This window comes from Trifolium pratense, linkage group LG1 (genome assembly GCF_020283565.1).
Source record: "Trifolium pratense cultivar HEN17-A07 linkage group LG1, ARS_RC_1.1, whole genome shotgun sequence".
Taxonomy (NCBI): domain Eukaryota; kingdom Viridiplantae; phylum Streptophyta; class Magnoliopsida; order Fabales; family Fabaceae; genus Trifolium; species Trifolium pratense.
In genome coordinates, this window is record NC_060059.1 from 19,566,555 (window position 1) to 19,592,432 (window position 25,878).

At 32.5% G+C, this 25,878-nt stretch overlaps 3 protein-coding genes across 3 annotated transcripts; 1 reads left to right on the plus strand and 2 right to left on the minus strand.

Annotated features, from left to right (window-relative positions):
* Window positions 1-467: 467 nt before the first annotated feature.
* On the minus strand, window positions 468-7,294 carry LOC123903210 (probable transmembrane GTPase FZO-like, chloroplastic). Its single transcript, XM_045953138.1, has 11 exons — window positions 6,644-7,294; window positions 5,371-5,927; window positions 5,177-5,245; window positions 4,433-4,627; window positions 4,191-4,322; window positions 4,003-4,089; window positions 3,466-3,906; window positions 3,211-3,375; window positions 2,733-2,963; window positions 1,731-1,846; window positions 468-834 (listed from the first exon to the last, which is right to left on the minus strand). Exons 1-11 carry the CDS (start codon window positions 7,287-7,289, stop codon window positions 552-554), a joined length of 2,922 nt encoding a protein of 973 aa, XP_045809094.1. The 5' UTR covers window positions 7,290-7,294; the 3' UTR covers window positions 468-551.
* Window positions 7,295-9,251: 1,957 nt separating this feature from the next.
* On the plus strand, window positions 9,252-11,954 carry LOC123903212 (chloroplast stem-loop binding protein of 41 kDa a, chloroplastic-like). Its single transcript, XM_045953140.1, has 6 exons — window positions 9,252-9,706; window positions 10,220-10,341; window positions 10,603-10,705; window positions 10,800-10,938; window positions 11,092-11,369; window positions 11,670-11,954. The coding sequence occupies exons 1-6, from the start codon at window positions 9,257-9,259 to the stop codon at window positions 11,850-11,852; spliced, it is 1,275 nt and encodes a 424-aa protein (XP_045809096.1). The 5' UTR covers window positions 9,252-9,256; the 3' UTR covers window positions 11,853-11,954.
* Window positions 11,955-12,729: 775 nt separating this feature from the next.
* LOC123903211 (RAN GTPase-activating protein 1-like) lies at window positions 12,730-15,812 on the minus strand. Its single transcript, XM_045953139.1, has 2 exons — window positions 15,447-15,812; window positions 12,730-14,655 (listed from the first exon to the last, which is right to left on the minus strand). The coding sequence occupies exon 2, from the start codon at window positions 14,642-14,644 to the stop codon at window positions 13,046-13,048; it is 1,599 nt and encodes a 532-aa protein (XP_045809095.1). The 5' UTR covers window positions 14,645-14,655; window positions 15,447-15,812; the 3' UTR covers window positions 12,730-13,045.
* Window positions 15,813-25,878: the final 10,066 nt, after the last annotated feature.

A 25,878-nucleotide genomic window follows, 5' to 3' on the forward strand; every position in this document is an offset into this window, starting at 1 on the left:
ATAAAATATTACCTAAAATTGGATCAAACATATATGCATGTTTAGGGACAAAAGCTTGCAATAGGGATTTACTTATAACAAGTTGCATGTTTAGGGATTTGCTTAATGGGGAGAAAAGAATGTGTTCTCATCATTTAGAATAATGTTTAATATATGGGTCTTGTTAACATGTGCCCTTAGGGCACATGTTAAGATATACCAAAATAGAAATTCAACATTTAATGATACAAGAAATTTAATGCTTCAAAAGTCAAAATGCACAAATTAGCATTTAATAATTTCTATTTTTACTTCCTTAACATGTGTCTTAAGGGCATAAGTTAACATTCTCCTTAATAATATGTTTATTACAAACAGAATACTTTGATTTTTCTAATGACCCGACTTTTCTTGTTACTTATACCATACATATATCTCATTTGTTATTTGATGGATGATTTTCCTAGAATATGTTCAAGGAAATTATCTTATAAAATAGTGCGCTTTCTTGCTTTAAGAGAGACCATGGCAAACTAAAATACTTTATTACAGTGTGAAATAGCCGGAATAATTCATGACACATGGAGATTTTGGATCTCAGTTTGTAGTGTTCTAAGTTTCTTTTCAATATTTGATATTTCTCCTTGAATCTCTACTAGCTTGTTTAGTCTATTCTGCGCCTGATCTTGGTAAGGTTTGCCGATAATTCTCACAAAGGTATCCAAATTCTCTACGGCTTCAGTCAAATCTCTCTTCATGGCTTCTTCAAGTTCATATGCTAAGGTATCTGCTTTCCTTTTCACCTTATCTATCACACGCCGCCTACGACTTGGGAAATTTGAAATAGCTAAATACCTGAAATGAATACAAATGTCGATACATATATTAGCAGTAATTGAGCTACCCAATCATTATAATACTAATCAATTAGAGTTTCTACAAACCATTATACAGCATTTTATAAAAAATAACAGGGCGTGGTAGTCTTCATAGTTATGAGCAAGGACAACAGGGCATGGTCATAGAAATTTAAATGTTCTTTCAGCAAGAACAGTAATATGATATAAAAATATTCCGTCACTTGCACTTCATAGTCACTCTCTAGCATGAACCTAACAATCCGATCAGTCTTTCATGGTTGGTCAAATTAAAAGAGAAGGCAATTCACTGATCTCGACTCAAAATACTACAAAATCATTACATCCCAAACTCCAAACCTAGATAACAACAAAATCCAATAAAAAAAATTTGAACAAGGTGAGTGTAATTCACCCTAAATGTATTTGCAACGAGGCTTATATTTACAGACAATTTTTTTTCAAAGAGAGCTTATTATAATAGGGACAAGTTATATAGGTGCAAATAAGTTTAAGTGTGTTAAGATAAACGATCCTGAAACAGGTACCGTAAGAGTTGGAAGATATTTAGAGATGAATCCTGGGTGTCCATGTAACCATGTTATTGTTATTTTTTTCATTGTGATTATTATTATTATTATTATTATTATTATTATTATTATTATTATTATTATTATTATTATTATTATTATATAGAATAGTGCAGCTGAATTTATTATTTTTTTGTTTACAATGAGCTGGGGATCGAACTCAGGACCTATAGCGTACTCTGAAATATGTTTTACTTGTATGAAGAATTTAAGACCAAAGGCCTCGTCAACTATCATGCATGCACACATTTTCAAATACAACCTGGCCAATCATAAAGGAGCTCCGATGAATATAATACATTACCCGCCAACAGAACAAATTCCAAGAGCCAGAAGATCTTCCAATGTGGTTTGCAGTACAGATGTCAATAGTGAAGCAGAAAAACCAGCCACTCCTAGTTGACCTAAAGTCCCTAAAAGCTACACAAAAGAAAGATATTTTATATCAGATTTGTTCAGTGACAGTAGTGGCGCTTGCGGTATGCTAAAACATATTTATAGAAAACAAATCAAAAATATTATATTTACCACTGAGGAAGACTCGGACAATATTAATTCATATATGAGTAATCAAGTTCAACAAAGACTAAACAGGGAAATTTTGCAGATATCAAAAATTAATTGTTGATGAGAAAAAGACATCATTTATTTGTATATTGCTTCCAGTGGTACCACAAAAATTATTATAGGGAACACATGAATGCAAATTACATATTTACAATAAATTGCAAGAGAAAGAAGCAACCTGAATAAATCACACTTGTTATAATTATTTCTCAACTTTTAAACAAGCCTATTAATCACTCATCTAACTTTGACGCTTCTACACACCTCTAGACTCTAGAGCACCATAGTTAACCATAAATCATTCTGAATATTAACTTTAGACATCTTTCAAACTCGTTGTTTACAGCTTAGTCAGCTTTTATGCTATTTTATATTTTGGGCTGTCATGAATTGCAAAAACTTCCATTTAAAATGTCCAAGAAGTTTGTTGCACATATAGACCCTAGTTTTATTCAAGTTTGTTTTTGGTCCCCAAGTCACAATAGCATTATTTCCCATGTCCAGTGTAGTTATCAAATTGATGCAATAATATCCTTCCATCAGTTAGTTGTTCAACTGAAGTGACTTGGCCTTGCTTATATGGCACAAATTCACATCAGCAAATTTGCCTTAGATTTCAAATCACTAAAAATTAACTAAAGAGACGAAAAAAATAACTTCTCTAAAACAGGAACCAAAGAAAACGTAAGGCCCAAATGAAAATAGTTTTAAATTATTTTACAAGGAATTCTAAACTTACCATCTCTCGAACTTCTTGCTCAAATGACTTTGAAACTGCACTGCTGCTGAAATTTTGAATCACCTGATAGCCAGCTTGATCCCCTTTCTTTAGCAATTCATATGTCTCAAAATTCATCTGAATATCTTCATGAATCAATGAGGACCATCGTTTCTCAAAAGATTCCTTGTATATTTTCCCTTGTTGGGTATTTTTGGAGCTTAACCAATTTTCGTAATCTCCGAGTATTTGCTACAATCCAATCAACCAAAAAGATTTTAGCAAAACATACCCACCTAACTGCTAAAATAATACACCATTTCAATTTAATCTTGCATTAAAATTTCGATGTATTAGCCATCTTGTATTCTTGGGGATATCCGAAGCTAAAGCGAAGTCCAGTTTATGGTTTGAATGAATCATTTATTCTTTCGGATAAACAATAGTAAACACAACTGAAATACAGTCTGGATTCACTAGTTTACTGCCAAAAACTAACCTGAACAGATGACACAGAAGGATCAATTATGTCATTCTGAATTCTCGAGGTAGAAGGCATTGCATGTTTCTCTCCTTTGAAAACATATGAAGCAATAGTATCAAGATTTGACAATTTCATTGTAGCTTCTACAAGCTCCACAACACGTGATTTAGTGGACTCAATCTGATAATGTAAACCATTGCAATTTAAGAACATACCGATTAAGACGGAAACAAATTGTCCTGAAATTCAAAATTTATGTTTGTAACATACCATAGATAAAGTTTGTCCCCTCCAAGAAAGGCTCTCAGTTTCCATATTCAACGCAAATTCATTTACACTATTGACAATATCATTTATTGCAGTCAAATCCTGCTTGGCACATCGATACTCTTGTGTCACAAGAGTTTCACACGCAGAAATCAGTCTGTCTGCAATTCCAACAGGTGTTTCAAGTTTAAGCCTCATTCTATCCATTCCTGCGATCGTTGACCCGTCTAGAAAGCTATATAAGAATTTCTCAAGCTCAAAAAAGCTATTGGGAGCATATTGAGAACCAGAGACTGATAATTCTTCATTAAGTTTCCCAAAACTAGAGGTAGCCATAAGTTTTGCTTCAAGAGCAGATCGAGCAGAAACAGGATATAATATCACATCTTCCGTATTCAGCAATCTCTTTATGTTGTCCTTAATGAAGGACATTGCTTCCTCAAGCTGCATTGATTTGTAAATATTGAACGTAAGCCTAATTTGGCAAAAGATAATACCACTGTGGTAATAGCCAATATGAATCATGAAACATAAATATACCTCATGATTATTCTGATATATGTCAGCTTTGTTCAAAACAAAGACCACTTTCTTTTTCCATTGCTGTGAATAACGAAGAAAAGCAACCTGAAAATAACAGAAGCACGTCATACCCCTGACTGGGTAACTACACTATACAAAAGTGAACAAGATAGCACGCCCCATACAAAAATATTGACTAGCCATACCTCACTTCCAGTTAAAGGACGATCGGCTGAAATAACAAAAAGAAGTAAGTCTGCACGAGGCACAAATTCCTCTGTAAGACGCTGCTGTCTCTGAAGAATTACATTAGTTCCAGGTGTATCAACAATTGTCATCTGTTTTCATAAAGATGAGAAAAATGCTGAGAGGCCATTAATTGCAAACATAAATTGTGACCAGGAGAGAAACAAAATTATAGGAGAAAACTAAAAGTTAATCGACTTACTTCTCTAAGAATTGGAGCAGGAAGGTAGCAAATATATTGACCATCTGGATACCTTTCACAGTGTTGTTTTTCAATATCTAGGTCTTCAAACCGTAAAAACGTGATCTCATTCGTTGTTGGAACAACCCCCTCTTTGAGATATCTTTCTCCAAGAAGCGCATTAATCACAGTAGATTTACCAGAGTTGAATTCCCCCTGGTAATATAGTGTCAAATAACTTCAGCTCTTTGTAGCATTTCTATGAAGTCTATATAAAAACTAATTGCTTTTGTATCTCGCCCAATTGCTTTTTGAGTAAGAAAAGTTATAATAAATAGTGATGTGCAGCTAGTGAATCAAATAACTACTCAAACTAAGGTGAAAGTTGATCAGTTCCTTTGATGAGTATTGTATTGTTTAGAGTAGAATGACAAGTACAGGGTATAATAATGACCATGAACTATATGTCAAAACATTCTCCTAAGAGCAAGAAAGCTTCTATCTTTTGTACCAATAGAAAACCAACTACTCGCTGTAAGTAAACCACTAACCAACACTCTAGTAAATGCTTATATATGGTAATAATCAATTAAAAGCAGAAGAACAGTGAACAACAACGGTGAAAAAAGTCCACAACAAATAGCACTTATTTGTTAACTAGTTCTAAACTATACGTAGTAACGGAATATTTTCTTTTTGAAATTTAGAGCTAATACCAATGTCTATCCAGGAACCAGAATTTGTTGAGATTCAGCACACAATTACCACTATAACCAATAAGAACGGCTCATCGATCTGAGAAACTGCATCTTCAAGAAGCGAAACTTCCTCCATCTGTCATTTGAAACCAATCCCAATTCAACACAAAGTAAACAATATACTGGTCAAAATACATAATAATGAAAAGAAGATAAAAAATATATCATTTCAAATACCAACTGTTTTAATTAAATGATCACCAGAGGTGCAGCTTTCTTTATAACTTCAATAGCTTCATTCAACACCGACCTCTCCATTTCAATTAACTGTTTCTCCCTGTCCTCCAGTTTAACAAACCCACCTACAACCTCTGTTTTGCTCTGCAATCCGTTACTCTTATTTATTAATTTATCCTCATCAATTTTACTACCACGATTATCTAGCATTCTCTCGTCATTTGCAATTCCACCATCAAATAGTTTGTAAAGAAAATCATCATCAAACAGCCCAAAACTTTCCAAATCAGTAACAAAACCACTAGCACCAGAAGCAAGTAAACTCGAAGCTTCAGCATATGACATGTTTTCCCCCACACAAGAGGCAAAAATAGGTATCTTCACATTCTCAACTACATTACCAATTTCCTGATTTAAACGATTCAAATCACCAGCACCATATATAAGAAAATCAGCACCTTCGGATTTCGATGCATTTACAGCAGCATCTACAGTTTGTACAAATCTAGCCACCAATGGAAGAACCACCAATTCACTATTAGAACCTAACATTGTATTTCTAGCAACAACAGTAGGAAGACCTGAAACAGATGCATGGAATTTCATTTCATTATTACAAATGAGTCAAAAGGTAAGAAATTATAATCAATTTTAGATGCAAAATCAATTCTACCGGAAAAACACATCCATACATGTCCAAATCAATCAATGTTGACACCTACAAAAGTGGAACCAAACTTGCACTTAAAGGACTGTTTGGATCGGCTTATTTGAGCTTATTTGGCATAAGTTTTGTGACTTATGAAAACAGCTTATGACAATTAAGTTTTTTCCAGCTTAGTTTTATAAGTTCTCCAATACAGTATAGCTTACAAAAATAACTCGCAGCCTATATAAAAACAAAAAGGAAAATGCTAAACAATGACTCGAACACTAGTTAAGCATATTTTAATAAGAAAACTTTATCTCAAAATTTGTGCATCCAATACCCTTAAAAATGTAAAACGTTAGTTACTTTTCTATTATTAATTTTGTCATTCATTTTCATTTTTAGTATGTTTAACAAGTGCCCGGGGTATTTGTTTAGCATGACCCTAAAAAAAATTATCTTTATTTTATCTTTTACTATGAAAATATCTTATCCAAGCTTATAAGTGATTGTGCTATAAGCTGCAATTTTATCCAAACAGAGCCTAAATGGAACACAAGTGTTTGAAGAAATGCTTAAAAGAGGAAAAATAAAATAAAAACTATTTATTTATTGAAAGCAATGGTGATATGGTAAATTAAAAAGAACCTTGATCGGAGAGCAAAACACCACTGGTAACAGCGGCGGCAGCAATATCAACGCGTTCAGCTACCAACAAATAAGCGCGCTCACGAACAAGTGACTTCAACAAACAAGCAGCTTCATAAAGCTTACCACCGCTTTGTTCATTACTAGTAAGAATTACAATTCCAACCGATTTAGAAACTGCTTTATCAATCAAATCTAAAGAGGCTTCGCCACGTGTAAGAATCTGGTCGGGGTTGAGTTGGAGAATTAGAGTGGGGACTTTGAGTTCAGGTCTTTTGTAACCGCCAGGGAAGAGTGTTCTAGGTTGGGCTTGGGCCTGAGGAAATAGTTGGCGACGAGAGACATTGAAGTTGATGGGAGAGGAATGGGGATGGCGAGGAAAGGGGAGGTGTGAAGAGCGAGAGAAGGAGGTGTGAAGGTGGAAAGGGAGGATTGAAGGAGTGATGAGGAGGGAAGTGGAAGAAGAAGAAGAAGGGTTTGTTATGGAACAGAGTACCATGGATTTGAATCGAAGGAAGAAGGAAGAAGAGAAAGGAGATAGTGTGTGTTTGTTATCGTGGAGAGAGATGGATGTATCTCCGTCACTGAAATCTGAGTTGTTATCTACTTCTATTCTATCTATCGGCTCGTACATCAAGGACTGCATGTGCACCCAATTCAAATGCTAGTCAACTTCAAATAGTACTCCATAATTAATCGGTGTAAGTGTAATAATAGCCATTAGTGCGTATCCACACACAAAATGACCATTAGTGCACACTTTTTCTTTTTAAATTCCCACCCATTTAAAAAATAAAAAAAAAAATGCTAATCTTTTTTTATATGATGGCAATGGATAGGGTATGAGTAGAGTACAATAATCCTCGTACACGCAGTTTGAAAAAATATTCGTATCTTTTCTCATATTCGCGTGGGTAATAACCTTTGTATTCGTGTCCATACATACCCTATGGGTACTACTAAGTATTCATATCTTATAGGTAGGGTACTATAATCCTCATACCCGCAATTTGAAAAATTATTACTAACATCATGTTAAAGTTCATATATATGTTGACATATTCATATTGAATATATAAATAAATATTTTTATTAAAAATGTGTAATAGTTTAATAATGTTGTATTTTTTAAAATTAATATACATATATTATTACATAATAATATAAACAAAATAAATAAATATATATTATATGAGTATGGGGTGGGTTGAGTACTAAGATACACGTACCTGCACCCATACCGTTCTTTTTTGCGGGTAACTACTCATACTCATGTCCGTACCCAAAATACGGGTTTTTACCCTACCATTGTGGATATTTTTTGTGGGTACCCATTGAGTATGGGTCAAATTGTCATTCCTACTTTGGAGAAAGCTAATATGTGTTTTTTTTCACCGCCAGTTTAATCTAATTCGAGGGTCGGTTCCCACATCAAATGATTTCAGGCCCTCTCGGTCGCAGTTGCGAGAAATCAAACAATAATCATTCCTATCAAATTTAGCACTAATCACGACTGAACTAACTAACAATTGGTCTAACATATGCTCTAATGACACGTGTAAGAAATTCAATAAAAAAAGGGTCATGCTAAACAGTGCCCCCGGGGCACTTGTTAAGCATACCTAAAAAGGAAATAAAAAAATAAATTTATATTGAAAAGACAACTTTTTGTACTTTTGAGGCATTGAATGCACATATTTCGAGATAGAATTTCTATTTTAACATGCTTAACCAGTGCCCCGGGGGCACTGTTTAGCATTTTCCATAAAAAAATAATAGTTTTAAAAGTTGTGTATTCAATTTTTTATAAGCTAAAATAGTATTTTTTTTTTCGATGTAAAACTTCCACTTTTTAATTACTTAACACATGCATGACAGAATGTGTGGGACCAATAAATAGTAATTTAAGCATAGAAGTGATTAAAACTATGAATTTTATACTTTTATATTTTTTAACATGCGTTCTTAAGTCACATGATCGAAAAAATTCATCTATAAAATAGTAAAAATAGAAGGACCATGAATTAAATTTAAGCCTTAAAATATTACCATTGATTTTTTTACTGTAAAAAAAAAATTACCATTAATTTTTTCTAGATTACCTCTTGATAATTTAGAAATGGTTATCCAACCATCAATAAAAATAAACCACATGCATAAGTTGATTAAAATTTAAAAGTTAATTGTGAGTACCAGACAAATATATATTTATTTATATGACTTATTATTATTGATAGTTAAATAAATATCTTCAAATTATCGAATAGTATATATCCCACCATATTTTTTTTTTCATTTTACTAACCAAGGAGCTAAATTTATCAAACATTGATAAGATTTATCATTACGTTGTTTTAATTCAAAATCACTTTTAAAACTTATAAATTCTTTATTATATTTTTTTATCAAATATTACTTAAAATCAAAACTCTTGGTTTAACAAAGTAAAAACACTCAAATCAAACACAAAAAAAACAAAGAAAAAACTTTTGAATTAAACAGCAACCTAAACCATAATTTTTTGTAGAATTCAAGTTAATATTAATTTACCCTTTTTGTAAAAATACAGTACTTTTTGTAACGTTTATAAACCAACCATACAAACTGTTATAAATGAGAAAGAAAGGAAATAAAGAGGTTAGCTCTATCTGGAACTGCTGGTTCTCATACTCTTTAGGACTAATGGCCATGCTTGCTTCTTCTCCATCTACCTTGCTCTTCTCTGCATCCTCTTCCAAGCTCCTCCCTCTTTCAAATTCTTCTACTTTGCGCCTTTCTTTCTCTTCTTCTCTTCACTCCTCATCTCTATCAATTTCCTCTACCATTCTATCACAATCTTCTATAACTTCTAAACGTTTTTCCAATCATGCTACCTTCAGCATCAATGCCAGTGCTGCAGTGAAGAAGAAGGTGCTAATCATAAATACCAACAGTGGTGGACATGCCGTGATCGGTTTCTATTTTGCAAAAGAGCTTCTTGGTGCTGGCCACTCTGTTACCATTCTCACTGTTGGTGATGAAAGCTCAGACAAGATGAAGAAGCCTCCTTTTAACAGATTTTCGGTTAATGATCTTTTACCTCATTTTTACAGTTATTCTAATAGACATGTTATTTTCAAGCTCAACAATGTCTTTTTTGTATTTGTCTATGCCTTTTCTGCATTTTTGTTAGTGCTACACTGCTACTTCCTCTAGTCTTTATTTTAACTTTTTTTTTGCTTATTAGATTCATTGAATGATTTATGTATCTAGACCATATCATAAACCAAATACATCATATCATTCAATGAATCTATGAAGCAAATTTTTCTTATAATAAGGACTAGAGGGAGTATTTGTATCACTTAAGATTAAAGCCAAGCATGGTGTCTCACGTTTGTCAATTTCCTACACGGAAACAATACTGACATATGTGGTTGCATTTAATCTCTTTAATTTGGTCAAAATCATTAGTGGTATATATGTGTCAATGTAAGTGTTGTGTTTGGTGTCGGTGTTAGTGCTTCGTAGGTATTGTCAAATACAATCATTAGTACATCAAAGTTTAATTTATTCTGGGATTTGAAAAATATTCAGGAAATTGTGAGTGCTGGAGGCAGCACAGTATGGGGAAATCCTGCAGATGTAGGGAGTATTGTAGGAGGGGAAGCATTTGATGTTGTTTTGGACAACAATGGCAAAGATCTCGAGGCTGTGAGGTTTGTTGTATAAATTCTTGTTAGCGTTTTGTTCGACACATACAAAGCATCGACACTTTAGATTGAATAAGCATCCAGTGTCTGATAATGTGTGAATGTCTGACACTAACACGACACCAACATTCTGTCAATGTTTCATATTGCTAACAGCATACTGCAATGTTTTTAGAATTCTGTTAAAGAAACAGAAACTTCTCAGACATATTCGGTACTATCTCTATTCTCTAAGACAGACATCTTAATCTCAATCTTCACTTGTAGGCCGGTGATCGATTGGGCCAAGAGTTCTGGTGCCAAGCAATTCTTGTTCATCAGTAGTGCTGGAATCTACAAAACGACCGATGAACCTCCCCATGTTGAAGGAGTATGTTGAATATTCCTAAAATAGCATTTCGAAAACCACTTTACCTACTGATAACACTTGCTTTATTCTAATTTTGAAAACCATTGTGCAACAGGATGCTGTCAAAGCAGATGCTGGTCATGTTGGAGTTGAAAAATACATTGAAGAAACTTTTGACAGTTGGGCAATATTCAGGCCACAGTATATGTTAGGGTCTGGAAACAACAAAGATTGTGAAGAGTGGTTCTTTGACAGTAAGTGGAAAAATTCTTAAACATGTTTTATTAAATTAGTTTAAACCTTTAATCCATATGAAGCTTTCTTTTTCATCCTATAGCTAGTCTTATCTCTGAAATTTTTTGCTAATTTAGATCTTATTAAAGAAATGTGTATATTTCCATTTGTAGGGATTGTTCGGGACAGACCTGTGCTAATTCCTGGCTCAGGATTACAACTCACCAACATAGCTCATGTTAGAGACTTGTCTGCAATTCTAACTCTAGCTGTTGAGAACCCAGATGCTGCAAGTCATAGCATTTTCAACTTAGTTAGTGACCGCGCAGTGACTCTAAATGGAATCGCCAAATTATGTGCACAAGCTGCAGGGCGCCCAGTTAACATTGTGCATTACGATCCAAAAGCTATTGGAATTGATGCAAAGAAAGCTTTCCCTTTCCGTACTGTGGTAGTTACTAGTACCTATCTTCTAATCTACATTATAATCTTATTGCATAATGCACGAATACACCTATAGACTATATAGAGTATAGAATAAGGTAGTAACTAATAGTAATACCCCCTTGCTGTCACTGAAAATTTAAGGAACTGCTTATACTTCCACAAATCACTGAACAGATCAAACACATCTGTTATAACTTATATCTCAACTGAAGGAACTGTGTTTTTGGGTATTTTTCAAGTTTGAAATATACAATACTCATAGTTATTATAGTTTAACAATTTATATGAACTATGTATGATGCAGCACTTCTATGCTGAACCTAGAGCAGCCAAAACTAAGTTGGGATGGAGTTCAACAACAAACCTCCCTGAAGACCTAAAGGAACGATTTGAGGAGTACGTAAAGATCGGGAGAGACAAGAAGGACATTAAATTTGAGCTAGATGATAAGATATTAGAGGCATTGAAAGTTCCTGTGCCTGTTTGATCCATCCATGTCCTAAATGTAAAATGATCAAAAAAGATTGTATGATTTCCTGTTACATGAATTGAATGATGTGGTATTAAAGAGTTACTTCTTATTTTCTCATTAACATGAACAAAAAAGTAACCTGTTGGGCAGCTCAATTACAACATCATAACTAAAGTACTTTAGAAATTCATTCGCAGATATAATTAAACAATAACGAAAGAAACACTGATCTTTAATGCTATTAGTAATAAACAGCCAACGTGTGAAATCACAAACCAACAGAATGGCATCGAAAAATATCAAATAAATTTTGCAGAGGAAATTAGATACAGATTATATACACAACCCATGGAGGAAATATCAAGTAAACTTTGCAGAAGAAAATATCTGAAAAGATGAAATGAATAGAATACGGGCAACAATGTTTTTTTTCTTGACAAGGTAGTTGACAGTGTTATTTTATAGCAAATGAACAAAAATTTTAACATCTAAACTTTGTTTTGCGACTTATGGTGCCACAATGGCATGTGGCACTTCACAAGTTGCTACAATTGGCACAAAATCTGTCACGTCATTCCATTATGGCTGTCAAAATATAGTTTGGGCCAAGTTTATGACAGAAAAATTGAAAAACAATTCCTTCAAACAGATTCATGCAAAATATTACCACTATTTCAATTCCGCTCATGATCGTGAAAATCAAAATCCATGTGCTCAACAAGCTCTATATTTGTTGATTTCAAAAAAAATCTGTGACAGTAGATTTTGAATAAAATGTCATTGCAATTGGTTTATGTTGTTTGTAGCCTGAGCATAATTATGCTGCAATCCTTAAGTAATAATCTGCATATAGAATCAATTGCAACTATATAAGCATGACCAAGCAATCAAATGTAGTAATCTGCTTATGGAATCAATTGCAAATATTTAAGCATGACCTAGCAATCAAAGGTAATAAATTGCCAGCAAATGGCACAATAAAGCCCAAAAAAATCTACAGCTAATACCATTTGCCCATTTCTAGTCTTGCCAGATATTAAGAGCATATAACTGGTAAACATCAAAAAAGCAAGTTTCGGATAGAAGATCTAAAATACAAAAGATTAAAGCTCTAGCTGCTTAGTATGAAACAAGTATGTCTATCGCAAATATTAATTGGCCTACAAATTAATCTGAAGGAAACGCATGCCAAAGTCCGATGAATCTTCTTAAATTTCAAGGCCTTTCAGTTTTGATTCCAATTCATCATTATCAGAATCTTCAGCTTCTTCATCAATGTCCTCTCCTTCAGGATCATTCTCATCCAAAGGACCCAGCATGTCAGGTGAGTTTTTAAATATTTTCTTCAACTCATCAATCCCTTCATCAGAAATGAAGTTAGCATTAATATTTAGCAACTTAAATCCAGGTTTCTGAACAACAGCTTCAGCCAACAGCTTGGCTCCCGACCATGTGATCAAATTTGTACTCAGATCAACTTCATTTAATTGCCCATGACCTCCTTCCAATGCCTTACTGATTAAGGCTGCACCTTCATCCTTCAATTCATTCTCAGATAAATTTAACTTGGTGAGGAACTGCTTCGATGATACACAGGCAGCCACAGAAACAGCAGCTGTTGCAGAAATGTCATTCCCAGCCATATCCAAAATTTCCAGTGATGGGGCAGATTCCTTCAGAGCATTAGCAAGTGCTTCTGCACCCTCATCCTCTAAGTTCAAATAACTGAGATATATCTCTCTAAGATCAGCAAATAAGGGTATAACTTTACTTAGAGCAACTCCAGCTTCCACACCAAACATGTTGTCCCGCAAATCAAGCTTCTTCAAGTGCGTGCAAGCCCCAAGCGCTTCAGCAAGAGCAACTCCGCCTTCAGAGCCTACTCTGGTAGATGAACACCGAAAATCTTCCAAAGCTGGGGAACGTTTCACAACTTCAGCTATTGCAAATGCTCCTTCATCTCCAGTCATGTTATTATGGAAATGAAGAACCTTAAGCTTCTCAGTGGAAGGAATCAATTCAGCAACTGCTTTTGCAGCTTCCTCTGATATACCATCATTCATCAAATAAAGCTCTTCCAAGTCATTTTGTGATTTTAGGAGTGACCGGAATGCTCTAACCCCCTTTTCACCCATGGCATTATTTGACAGGTTAAGATATCTCAAAACAGAACCTTCTAGTGCAGAAGAAAATATATTCATCACATCAAGAGCCTCTGCTTCTGGTCTCCCGGCAATAAAATCTGATAGATCCACCTCTTTCAGTTGATCTTTAATTGATATTAGGATGGGTCCAGCAACATTAGCAGCATCAAAACCAAAACTTCTATTGCTGAAACATATCTTTGTAAAAGAGCTTGGTGCCATCAATGGTTTCAGAAGTTCTGAAGCTTCCTCCTTGTCAATAAAAGCTCTGCGACCCCCAGATATGTCAAAAACAGTTTCAACAATAGCACCAGCCTTTTCAGATGCCAATTCCCCATTCTCCTTGCTTCTTGGTCCTCTTTTCAAAACCTCCAACATAAGCTTACTCGATTCCTTGGCATAGATTTGCACAGCAGAACTCCCATCACCATCAGACTCCTTTTCAAAGTGTTGGGTTGCAGTCACAAAAGCTGCATCCTCAATTTCCTTTGCATCCACCTCAGCCTCTTCTTTGCTAAGAAGTCCATACTTTCTAGAGAAAATTGATGGAGTTATGAGGTTCTTGGTCATTCGTTCAACCAACATCAACCTAGTACTCTGGGTTGGAGGCCATAATTTGATCGAAAGTGATCGATGTTGGTATGACTGCGCTGTAGAATCCATATCAAGAGACCCTGAAACCAAGTATGCCAACAAAATTTTCATTTAAAGTTTTCCGAATCATGATCTTCACTATTGTTTATAAAACAATAGAAGACAAAACTGCTTGTGAAAATTCATTAATTTGCACATTTTAATAATAACTGTACAGTATAAAATCAAAATCAAAGAACTTCGATATACATCTACAATCTACTATAGGCATACATCTTTGCAACACTAGGGTAATAAAGACTAACTACAAATTTCATATAAAAACACTAAAAAAGCATCCACAATATAAACATTATCGAGCAGACCAGAGACCTTGGGCCACAATTTGAACTTTAAAAATTAAATTAACGGATCGATTATCTCAGATCGAAGTTCAAGCGATCGATTCACAGCCACAATTTGAACATTGAATATCAAGATTTTTTATATCTAAGCGGCCGGCATCACCCTATTTGACTACAATCCTAAGCAATAAAACAATAGTGTGACACAATCACAATTTAAAACATTCATTTCAGAAATAAATGTAATTTCAACATTTAAAGTGAACAAACAGTACTAGGGTGAGTGTGCGTTCTGAGTATTCAGAAATGTAATTCAAACTTGAGAAGAATTGAACTAAAGATGAAAAATCCATGAATCGAAACATTGTTAAATTTTCTGAAAAATTACAGAAAACTACACAAATAAACTATGACAATACAAAAACCCTAAAATTGGAGACAGAAATAAAATTAAATAAAAACAAAAAGTAATCGAGAACAAACACAGTGGAGAAAGAATCAAAGAAACACAGAAATGGATCTAGTACCTGAGTGAGAAATTGAGGATGCAGTGATGAAGAGGAAAATGAAACCCTAGAAAAAGATAAAGTCTGCAGCAGAGAGAAGATTTTTGAAATGATGATAATGATAATTAGTTGGAGCCTTTTATGGTTTTTGCTGGAGCGGGGAAAAATAAAAATTAAATTAATGTTTTCTTTTTTTGAAATGAAAATTTAAAATGAAAATAAAAATAAAATATGGTAAAGCGTGCGCGTGGAAAAACTGGAGGGAAATGATTGAAAAAAAAAATGCGATGGATCAAAATCAAATCATATCCAGCTTTTTTTAAACGCCACCATTGAATTGAATTGAAACACCAAGCGTGGATTTTCCGCTTCCTCCATTTATACTTTATTATTGTGTATGGTAAAATGACGAATATAGCCTCATGTCCCTTACTATGTTTCTTCATCATGAATGGATGACGTCACTCAAACCTTAATTGTTGTTCAGCCAATTTATTTGGACTTTTAACTGGGCTTTGAAAATCTTTGCTTGCACCAGCTTATTGGGCCTACAAAATCCGAATTTTTTTAGAGTTGTTCTTTTCGCACCTGTTACACTTGTGCGCCCCATGGCGTTTCCAATTTACCCCTCGCTACCTAAGATGCGAGTGTGTAAAATTGGAAAAACTGAAAAATTGCAGTTCACATCATACATCACGAGCAGTGTTCGCAATCGCAAGCTACGTAGAGAACCTATCAGCAGTAAACAAAACACAACCCCCCATGGAGTCAAAAATGATTGTCACGTGGCAAAATCTAATTGACCACGTGGGAGACCATGATGTGGCTCCAGCCAATCACATTTCATCAAGATTTCTATAAAAGGGGAGGACCGAAAAAATCACACCATAGCTCTATTTCTCTCCCATTTTCATATTATGGTAGTTTTTTTTAAAACTTTTTTTGTTGTTTTTATTTTAGTTAGTTTCGTGTAAAAGGTCGCATAGTCCATCATCGATTACTCATATCACTCCTACCGATGTTATTTAGTCATCTTGGTTGGGAGGGATATGTTGTTATTCATTGAGATTTCTAATTACTTTTATAATGTCTATTAGTATTCAAAGGTCTATAGATTTTAATGTTTTATTGTGGAAATGATTTTGAGATACTTTTTAGTTAAAAATACATATAAAACACTTATCCAATAATCTCGCTCAAACCTTGAGATTTTTTATAATCTTCCCTAATTTTTTTTTCTTCTGCCGTTTTCTGCTGGCAGGACTATTATCAGGTTCATCGATTTTATGCTGCAGAACCTATCGTTGATTGTTCATAGTATATATGTCCACGCATATCAAAAGAAAAATACTATTCGTCAGAACAACAAGATTCAATCATCATTAAATTATCAATCTCCCTTCAATTTATTCATGAACTATCAAAATATATTAAATAGTCTTTAAAATATTATTTAATATTAATACATCAATTTAGTCCCTCAATTATTTTTAAAACATGAGAGAAAATTATATTTTAAGGACCAAATTAATAAATTATTAAATAGTTTATGGACTATTTAGTATATTTCTATAGTTTATGGATCAAGTTGAAGAGAGATTAATAGTTCACGTACACGGACCAAATTAAAGGTTTATCCCAAACTTGTTAAGAATCATATTATATTATACTCCCTCCGTCCCAAATTATAAGAATTCATTGATCATTGCATGTATGCCAATACATAATTTTGACTACGAATATCTTTAATTGTCTATCAGTAAAAATTATAGAAATTTGATATTTTGAAAATACTCATCGAAATAAATCAAAGAAGATCTTATATGATAATATTTACATTTATATAAGTTACTCCCTTTTTAGGTTCATTGAAAAACTAATGTATTTGGACTATAATATAATTTAGATACATTAACATTCCAATGTACCTAAAAAGTAAATTTTTTCTTGTAATTAGGACTAGAGGGAGTAGCTTATAGCGGATGGGATTATAGCGAATAAGCTAGCTGATTGAATTTGTAGTGTTTAGTAAAATTAGCAATTGAACTAGCTTATAAGTGTGAAATGACATAAAAAATTAACATTTAATTTTTTTTTCAAGTAAAATGATAGGGGTAAAATTGAAAGAAAAGATGATAAACTATAAGCTCATAAGCTACTTGAAATAACGTTTGAAAAATAAGCTATAAGCTCTTTTTAAAAACTGTTATCGAACAGGACTTTTAGCTTATAAGTTAAAAGCTATAAACTATAAGATAGCTTATTAACCTTTCCAAACATAGTCTTAATCAAATTAGATCTTGTAAAATGGGACGGGATGATATAGGATTCAAAACTTTAATCATTATATATATATATATATATATATATATATATATATATGGGGACACTTCAAGTGAGAGGAGTGTCTTATTGTGAGAGATGAGAGGATGGATTTCTGACCATCGGATTCAAATCAACGGTTGGATTTAATTAATCACCAAAAGATGCACATGTTGTTTGTTTGTATCACAGTTTGTGACCTTCCTTTACTTCTTGATTTCTGCACAGTGAAATGAAAACCAAAAACCCAGCAACAGTGCCAAATCAGCAGTATCTTTCTGTTAATCATAAACCATGGGTATAACAAATTGGGTATTGAAGTTTTTCGATTAGAAGAGCGGAAGATCCCCTTTTGAAGGCCATCACCGCCATCTAATAGGGTCGTATTAGTCTGTTGTCATCAACCATATTTCGCCGTTGCCGAAGCTTTTACTATGGTTACCAGTTAGTTTTCACCAAAGATTCTTAAGACTTTTTGCTCGTAACCATGGGGAATGAAGACAGGTATTTCAAATTGAAATAAAAGATTAGAATGGGAAAGATGATTTCCACACAGATCCAAAACTTATCCATTAAATAATAGTAATAAAAGTGATCAATTCGTCTTAATTTTACAGCAAGAACTGGATGTGGATTTGTATGATACAGGAAGATGATAGAACGGAGGAAGATGATGCGCGTATAAACTACAGAGGGAGGATTTTATTTTTTAATTAACAATTAAATCAGAACCATTTAATTTAATCCAAGGGTCTTTATTCAATCCTCTCATCTCTCACAATAAAACACTCCTCTCACTTGAAGTATTATATATATATATATAACAACAACACCACATTATTTTTGTTGTTTTTTCTTCCATTGTCTTTTTGTTAAAACGTTGACTTTTTATGTTATTTTTTTGTTCATCTTTGTTACTAAATTACGAAAATACTGACCCATCATTAAAAGGTTAAAATTTACTTCTTCTTTTTTCTTTAATTCAAACATTATAATTTGTTTATCAACTATGCATGTTTGTAACTTCTATTGCCTTATTCACTCAATCACGACTCTAGAGAATTTTTTGTTTCACCAGATTTTATACGTGATTTGTCCGCAATTACGATACTCTCACTGGTTCTCTCATTGATTTATTACATTCCACTAAGTTTACATGGAATACAACTGTCGATGTGGCATTTACGACAATATTATAAAACAAAATAACATATACTTCAGTGTGTTGGTATTTCCATGATTTATCTAAGATCTTCATTCTAAACACAGATCACACTTCTTTCATTGCCATCGGAGCGGTAGTTTCACATGAGGGGAACCCCATCACCTTCTTTAGCAAAACGAGGTGCAGCCGTATGCAAGCCTCTCCAGTCTATTTTCGAGTGATTCTCGCCATCACTGAAGTAGTAAAAAAATATCGTCAATATCTCATTGGAAGATATCTTTACAAATTAGAAAAATTTGAAAAGTTTACTAGTTTAGATTATACAAACATCAAATCAACAAAAATAGACTTCAAAATTACAAGGTTCAATTTTGACATATTTTATAAATTGGTAAAACTAACCTTGTTGCAAATGTGCTCGGTAGAAAATACACAGCCAATGTCTATTTTATCGACTATCTCTTCAACTATTTATGTAATCCTCTCTACACTCCAACCGAAAACAATGATAAGAAAGGTCATGATTTGGTGTCCAAAATTCTCAATGAAACTGTATGATTTCGATATTTTACTATATTATATTATAACATTATCTTATAAATATTTTTATTATATATGTGGTTAAATTCTTATTTATTTTATTATAACATCATTTTGATTTATTTTATGATTATAGTGAGTACCAAATTATTCAATTAAAATGACCAATTATTTTAGATCGAAGGCATGAATGTGGTACATATATATCCAATTGCAAAATTAATACAGGTCATGTATAGAAGTAGAAAGCAGACATAGGACATATCTTGTTACTATAATGAAAGGTAGTGGGAGAATTACTATAAGAAAAAATAAGTTAGGGAGACTAAAGTAGTACTATTTGCATGAATTGCAAGTCCATCATAATTTATCATCTATTTATTTTTTATTATTATTATTTATATTATTATTATTATTAACTATTATATTATTGTTATTAGCGTTTTTTTTGCGTTATCCGTATTAGATTTATAAAGTTCATTATACATATAAAATTGAATAAAATAAATAATTTAGGAATAAAAAAATATTCATATGGTGGCCGTGATTGTGGATAAAATTCATCATAGGCACGAGACAAATAACTTAATAATTATATGAAAATAAAATAAATTTATATAGTAAACACACGTAAATAATGACGGCCTTGGGCATTGAGGATGGTTTGTGATAGAAAACTATCTAGGATCTCATATTTAAAGAGGCACAAAATGTTTTTTAGAAATACATATAAATAATAATATGTATAAATATTAGATTAATATAGATTTATTTTAGTAGTATTGTAAATAGTTAGAGGATAGTATATATTTTGTTTTTCTTGTAGCAATGTACTCCGTAAGTTTGTACAAAAAATAATGATGCATTTTAGTCAAAAATAAAATAAAATAATGATGCATGTAGTATTACATTGAAAATTAAGGAGAAAATGAATTATAATATATTTATGGTGTTATACATATAATAATTAGTTGTGAATATTTTTTGTGATTGGTATGCATGACTCTAAGGGTCATATTTAATACATGTGAATCAGGGAATATATATGATTTATTAATATTAAAATCTTAATTTTTTAATTTAAACTTTATAATTTGATGGTGGTGTCATGCATTTAATTGGTCGGTGGTGTTCATGGTGGTTGATATGCATGACTTCAAGAAAATGAGGAAAAACAAAGTGTGTGATATTTATCTATTTTTTTAAAAAAATGTTATGGTATATTATTCATATTTTCTTTATAAAAAATATATTATTTGTATTTTCTTCATTTATTTAATTAAAAATTACAATATTTCAAGCCACTAGGTTTGGTCTAGTGGTGAGAGGTTTGGGTAGTACGTTATGGGTTATGAGTTCGATCCCCAGCTCATTGTAAACCAAAAAAAAATTACAATATTTCAATTTTTAAATTAAAAGTAAATTCTCAATATCAAGTTCAAAATTTAATTCTAAATCAAGAATATTCAAGTTTGGTGTCTTTTTTGGTTTACAGTAAAGCTGATGATTAAACTTGGGACCTCTAGCATACTACTTAAATTCTTCATCACTAGACCAAACTTAGTGGCTTTTCAAGTTTGGTTTCTAATAAGTTTAAAAAAGAAAAGTTAATTTGAGCAATACTTGAGTTTTTTTTTTTGCAAAATTTGTTCTCATTCACGTCGAAATATTTAATTTCCACACAATCGAAATTGTTCTATTGTTTGATCTAGATCTAAAATTTTATATTAAGATATCGATATTTGGAATTATATAAAACAAAATTAAAATCTTCATCGTCTAATCTTAATTAAAAGATTCAATGATGTCTCAAATGCGTGAATAAATGATTCTTTAAATGTCGAAATCAAAATTTATAACCAAATTATCAAAGCACTTAAGCACCTCGTTGTTCTGCCTGTAGTTATCGATGGAGGGCCCTTTGACATAGTCATTCTTGCATGGTAGCTGCAAATAGCAATAAAATGTTTTACTTTGATCGAGAATGGATTCCCTCTCGTACTGGAGGTGGTCCAGTTGCATCACAACCATCTATATTATTTTAAAAAAAATAATAAAATTACAAATGTAATCAAAATGAAAGGTCCAGATTGCATTGGACATAAAGTCCACGGGAGAGGATCAGCTCTCACTTTGCTGCACACTTCTATCATTTTCATGCATGATTTTTCATATTATATTTGTGAGAGAATTTAGTGATATGTTAACGGTGGATTCAATACGGGCTAAGCTAACCCCCTCTTAAGTGTGATTTTAGAGTTGAACTACTCTAATAAATTTGAAAATGTGGTGCAATATAATTGTCGTTAATTTCTCCAACACAATAGTCAATTTGTGAGTTTAATTAAGATATGACATAGGACAAACCATCTCATCAAAAACTCGGACAAATTTGACTTAGACTTGTCTTTTACAACTAATAAACATTGACATTGGATACTCCAACTTTTTAGTCTAATCTTAGATTGCACAATTGAAAATATGTGTTGTATCATGCATACATTTGTTTTTACGATTGAATAATAATAATAATAATAATAATAATAATAATAATAATAATAATAATAATAATAATAATAATAATAATAGATTTACTTCATCTAACGTAAAAAAAAAATTTGCCCATGATTATGGGAAGCAAAAGAGTCGGAAAATGTCACGACACTCTTCAAATAAATAGATATTCTTTGCTACCTAAAGTTTTGCAAGGTACCGATACCATGCAGGTAAAATTAATTCAAAATTTAGGTTTATTTTAAAATAATTAATATCAAAATTGCCTGTGAGGTCACTTGATTGAGGAAATGTTCTTCAACCTTATGTTACTTGGTTCGAAACCCAGCACCGTCAGAAAACTCAAGTACGGAGGTATTTCAAAATACCTCTTTTATAAATCTCTACCAAAAAAAATTAATTCAAAATTTAGGTTTATTTTAAAATAATTAATATTAAAATATCACCGGTAGGTTAATTTAATTGAGAAAATGGAGAACAACGTGATCATTTCTTTCTTGTCAAAAAAACAAAAACGAGATCATTTCTTTAATTTATTTTATTGAATATGCATCTAACATCTAATCATTAAAAAAATTAATCACTCATAATTTTTTTATTATTTTTATTTTATAATCACTCATAATTTATTATGTTATGTATAATATTATCTTACTATCCAAAGTGAATGGTTCACTTTGGAGTACACTTTGTCCTCTATTAATAAGTACTGGAAGAGAAGAGGGACTATATATCAAGATTTTACATAAAGATGGCATTAACACCAAAACTTTAATTCCATTAAGTAGTCACAGTACTGATGAACAACCAAAAAAGGATCTTTTCAGTGGTCTCAGAAAGAAATGCATGCAGTCATGGTCAGAAGAAAAGTTAGTATATGAAAAAAGCAATGAATTGATAGCTACTAATAACTGCTAAGGGTATTGAAATTTGTCACGCAGAGAAAATCCCTTGAAGAAATTCCCATTCCACAGGTAATAAAAAAAGTCATCTACCAACCGATCGTTAGTTGATCCCAGCAGCGGACCTAGGGGTGGGATGAGGTGGGCCGCGGCCCACCCCCACCCCCATTTTTTTTTATATGTAGGGTATTAATTTAAATGTATTATTAATGATTTTAAGTCACCCGGTATATATATGTACAAATATTAATATAAATATTAATTTAGAATATATTATTGATGATTATAAGTAATTCGGTACACATATTAGTTCAAGTATTAGTGTAAATGTTAGTTCATAATTAATTGAATTTATAATAATAGATAAAATTAGCAGTTGAACTAGCGTATATAAATATGAAATGACATAAAAAAATATGTTTAATTAATATTAAATTTTTCAAGTCCCATATTTTCACATTTGTTGCAATTTTAGTCCTATCTCAATATTTTTTTATTACTTTTTTGCTGTAAAATTAGTGAATTTTAATGGGAAAAAATTGTGAATTTTGGTCTCAAATTTGATATTTCATCTTTAGATTCAATGTTGGAGACAATAAATCACCTTTATAGCCAAAAATCACAATTTTTAGAGTAAAAATATAGTTTGTTGGTACCAAAATAGTAACATGTGAAAATAGAAGAGCAAAAAATTTAATTTGAAAATAGATCGACTATTTTTCGGCCCACCCACGATATTTTTTCTAGTTCCGCCACTGGTTGATCCAGTAATAATTGACGTTAAATTTGGTAGGGGGTCAATGTTTGATCCCCGCAACTGCGATTTGATGAAGAGGGTTGAAACCACTCTTTGTCAGCTGACCTCCAAATCAGATTAGATGGTCCAGTGGGCCGGATGTAAAAAAAAAGGTCATCCGGCATCACAAAAATTAGCTGAGAATAGTTGGGGTCCCCTCTTTCATCTCACCCTTCAAGAAACCCTGACTACTATTTCGGTGAAACCTATAACTTAATACTCTGAATGTCGTAGAATCCTATATCCAAATTCTACTGACATTAAAAAAAAGTGTGTTGAAAAACAAGGTAGTATAGTATTGGTTAATGATAATAAAAAGTGTGTTGAAAAAATGAAGAAATATGACAGAAGGAAAAACAAGGTAGAAAGTGACATGTATGTATATATTATTATGACATGCAGGAGGCTATTTAATGCCGTTTGCATCAGCCACCAGCAGTGGGTGGCTGTGTCATGGTAAGAGTGGGAGAAAAGTACTGTACTGCAACCACCAAACTCAACCACCAATGACTTACAAGTGAACTTAGAGGAGTGTATACTATAGACAAAATGATGGCTGAAATGGAAATAAAGAGTTGTTTTCATTTCTTATACATATGTAATATCAATGTAACTATGGTGGCTGATTTGGGGGCTATCTATACTCTTTAGTCCCCACAATATGCATTGTACTGTCAAAATATTTTAAGTCTAATTGAAGATTTTTTGTATCATGTTAGAACGGCTTAGTATGGCTAATTGGTTTCTTAGAGAAGGAAACTAAATTGGACAAACATAGGGTTAGTACCACCCCATGGAAGTGGCTAGTAACACAAGGCTAGTACCACGAGGAAGTGGCCGGTAACTTATCAGGGCTAGTAACTATCAAAGCGCGTGATTGACTGAGCTACTAGAACTGGGCGAGTATCAAGTAATTGACTGGCTAGTAGTACAATGGCTGTCTGAGCTAGTAACATTGGGCGAGTATCACGGGCTAATCGTACGTGGCTCCACTATTTGCCTCCGCTACTTCCACTTTTGCCTCTACTATTTTCACTTTTTCCTCAACTACCTCCCCACACTTTGGGTATAGATAGAGGGAGATTAACCATATTATAGAGACGTTTTATTCTCTAAAAAAACACAAAAACAATGTAACTATATGGTGGCTAATATCTATGTAACTATGGTGGCTGAATTGGGGGCTATACTCTATAGTCTCCACAATATGCATGCTAAGTGAAATTATATTTTGTATCATTTGTGGAAAAAGAAAATTAGTTTATATAGTGTATTATTAACTTTGAACTCATTGTCAATTTCATCCCAATAAATCAGTGACCACTTTAGATGGAGATGTTTAAAATTAGTTCATCAGTCTCTTTTTTAAAGCAAGAGTACTATGCATACAAATTGGGATGAAAATAGGTTAGACTAATCGGCATGGATCTATTGGATTGTTAACTTTTTTTTTTTTAATTTAATTAAGAGTACTTACCTGCAACAACTTTTGACGTACTCGTTCCGTCCCAATTTGATTGATACAATTGACTATTTCACGCATGTCGATGCATAACTTTGACGATTAATATTTTTAAATGTATAATAGTAAAAATTATAAAAATTTGATATTTTGAAAATACTCATCGAGACGAATCAAACAACATCTTTTATACTAATATTTATTTTTGTTTATTAGTAGAAAAATAAAGTTAAAACAACATATGTGAATAGTGCACAACAGTCAACTGTGTCAATTAAATTTGGACGGAGGGAGTATAATATATAAATAGTCTTATAAATCAATATTCTCTACAAAATACGTGTTAAATCTCATTATACAACTTAATTTCAATGGCCTATTAATTCGTCAGAAAGGTGTGTTACGATACTTATTTAAAATTGTTACGTAATATGAAACAAATTTTTAAGAATTTAATTTATATGCACCGTCAGTCTAAAGTTATTTTGCACATACGTCCAATAATATACCGACACATCATGTATGGTAATTAAAAACATATGATGTGTCACATTCATTAAATGATGTGGCAACGCGTCATTGGATGTATGTGTAAAACAAAATTACACCGACGGTGCACAACAATTAAACTCAATTTTTAAATACACTACTTACAAACAAAGCATAACTTTCATAAATGTCAACATCATGCCTAAATTAAGTTTGTATATGATATAAGTAACACACCATACTTGACCCTATTTTTTTTCTAT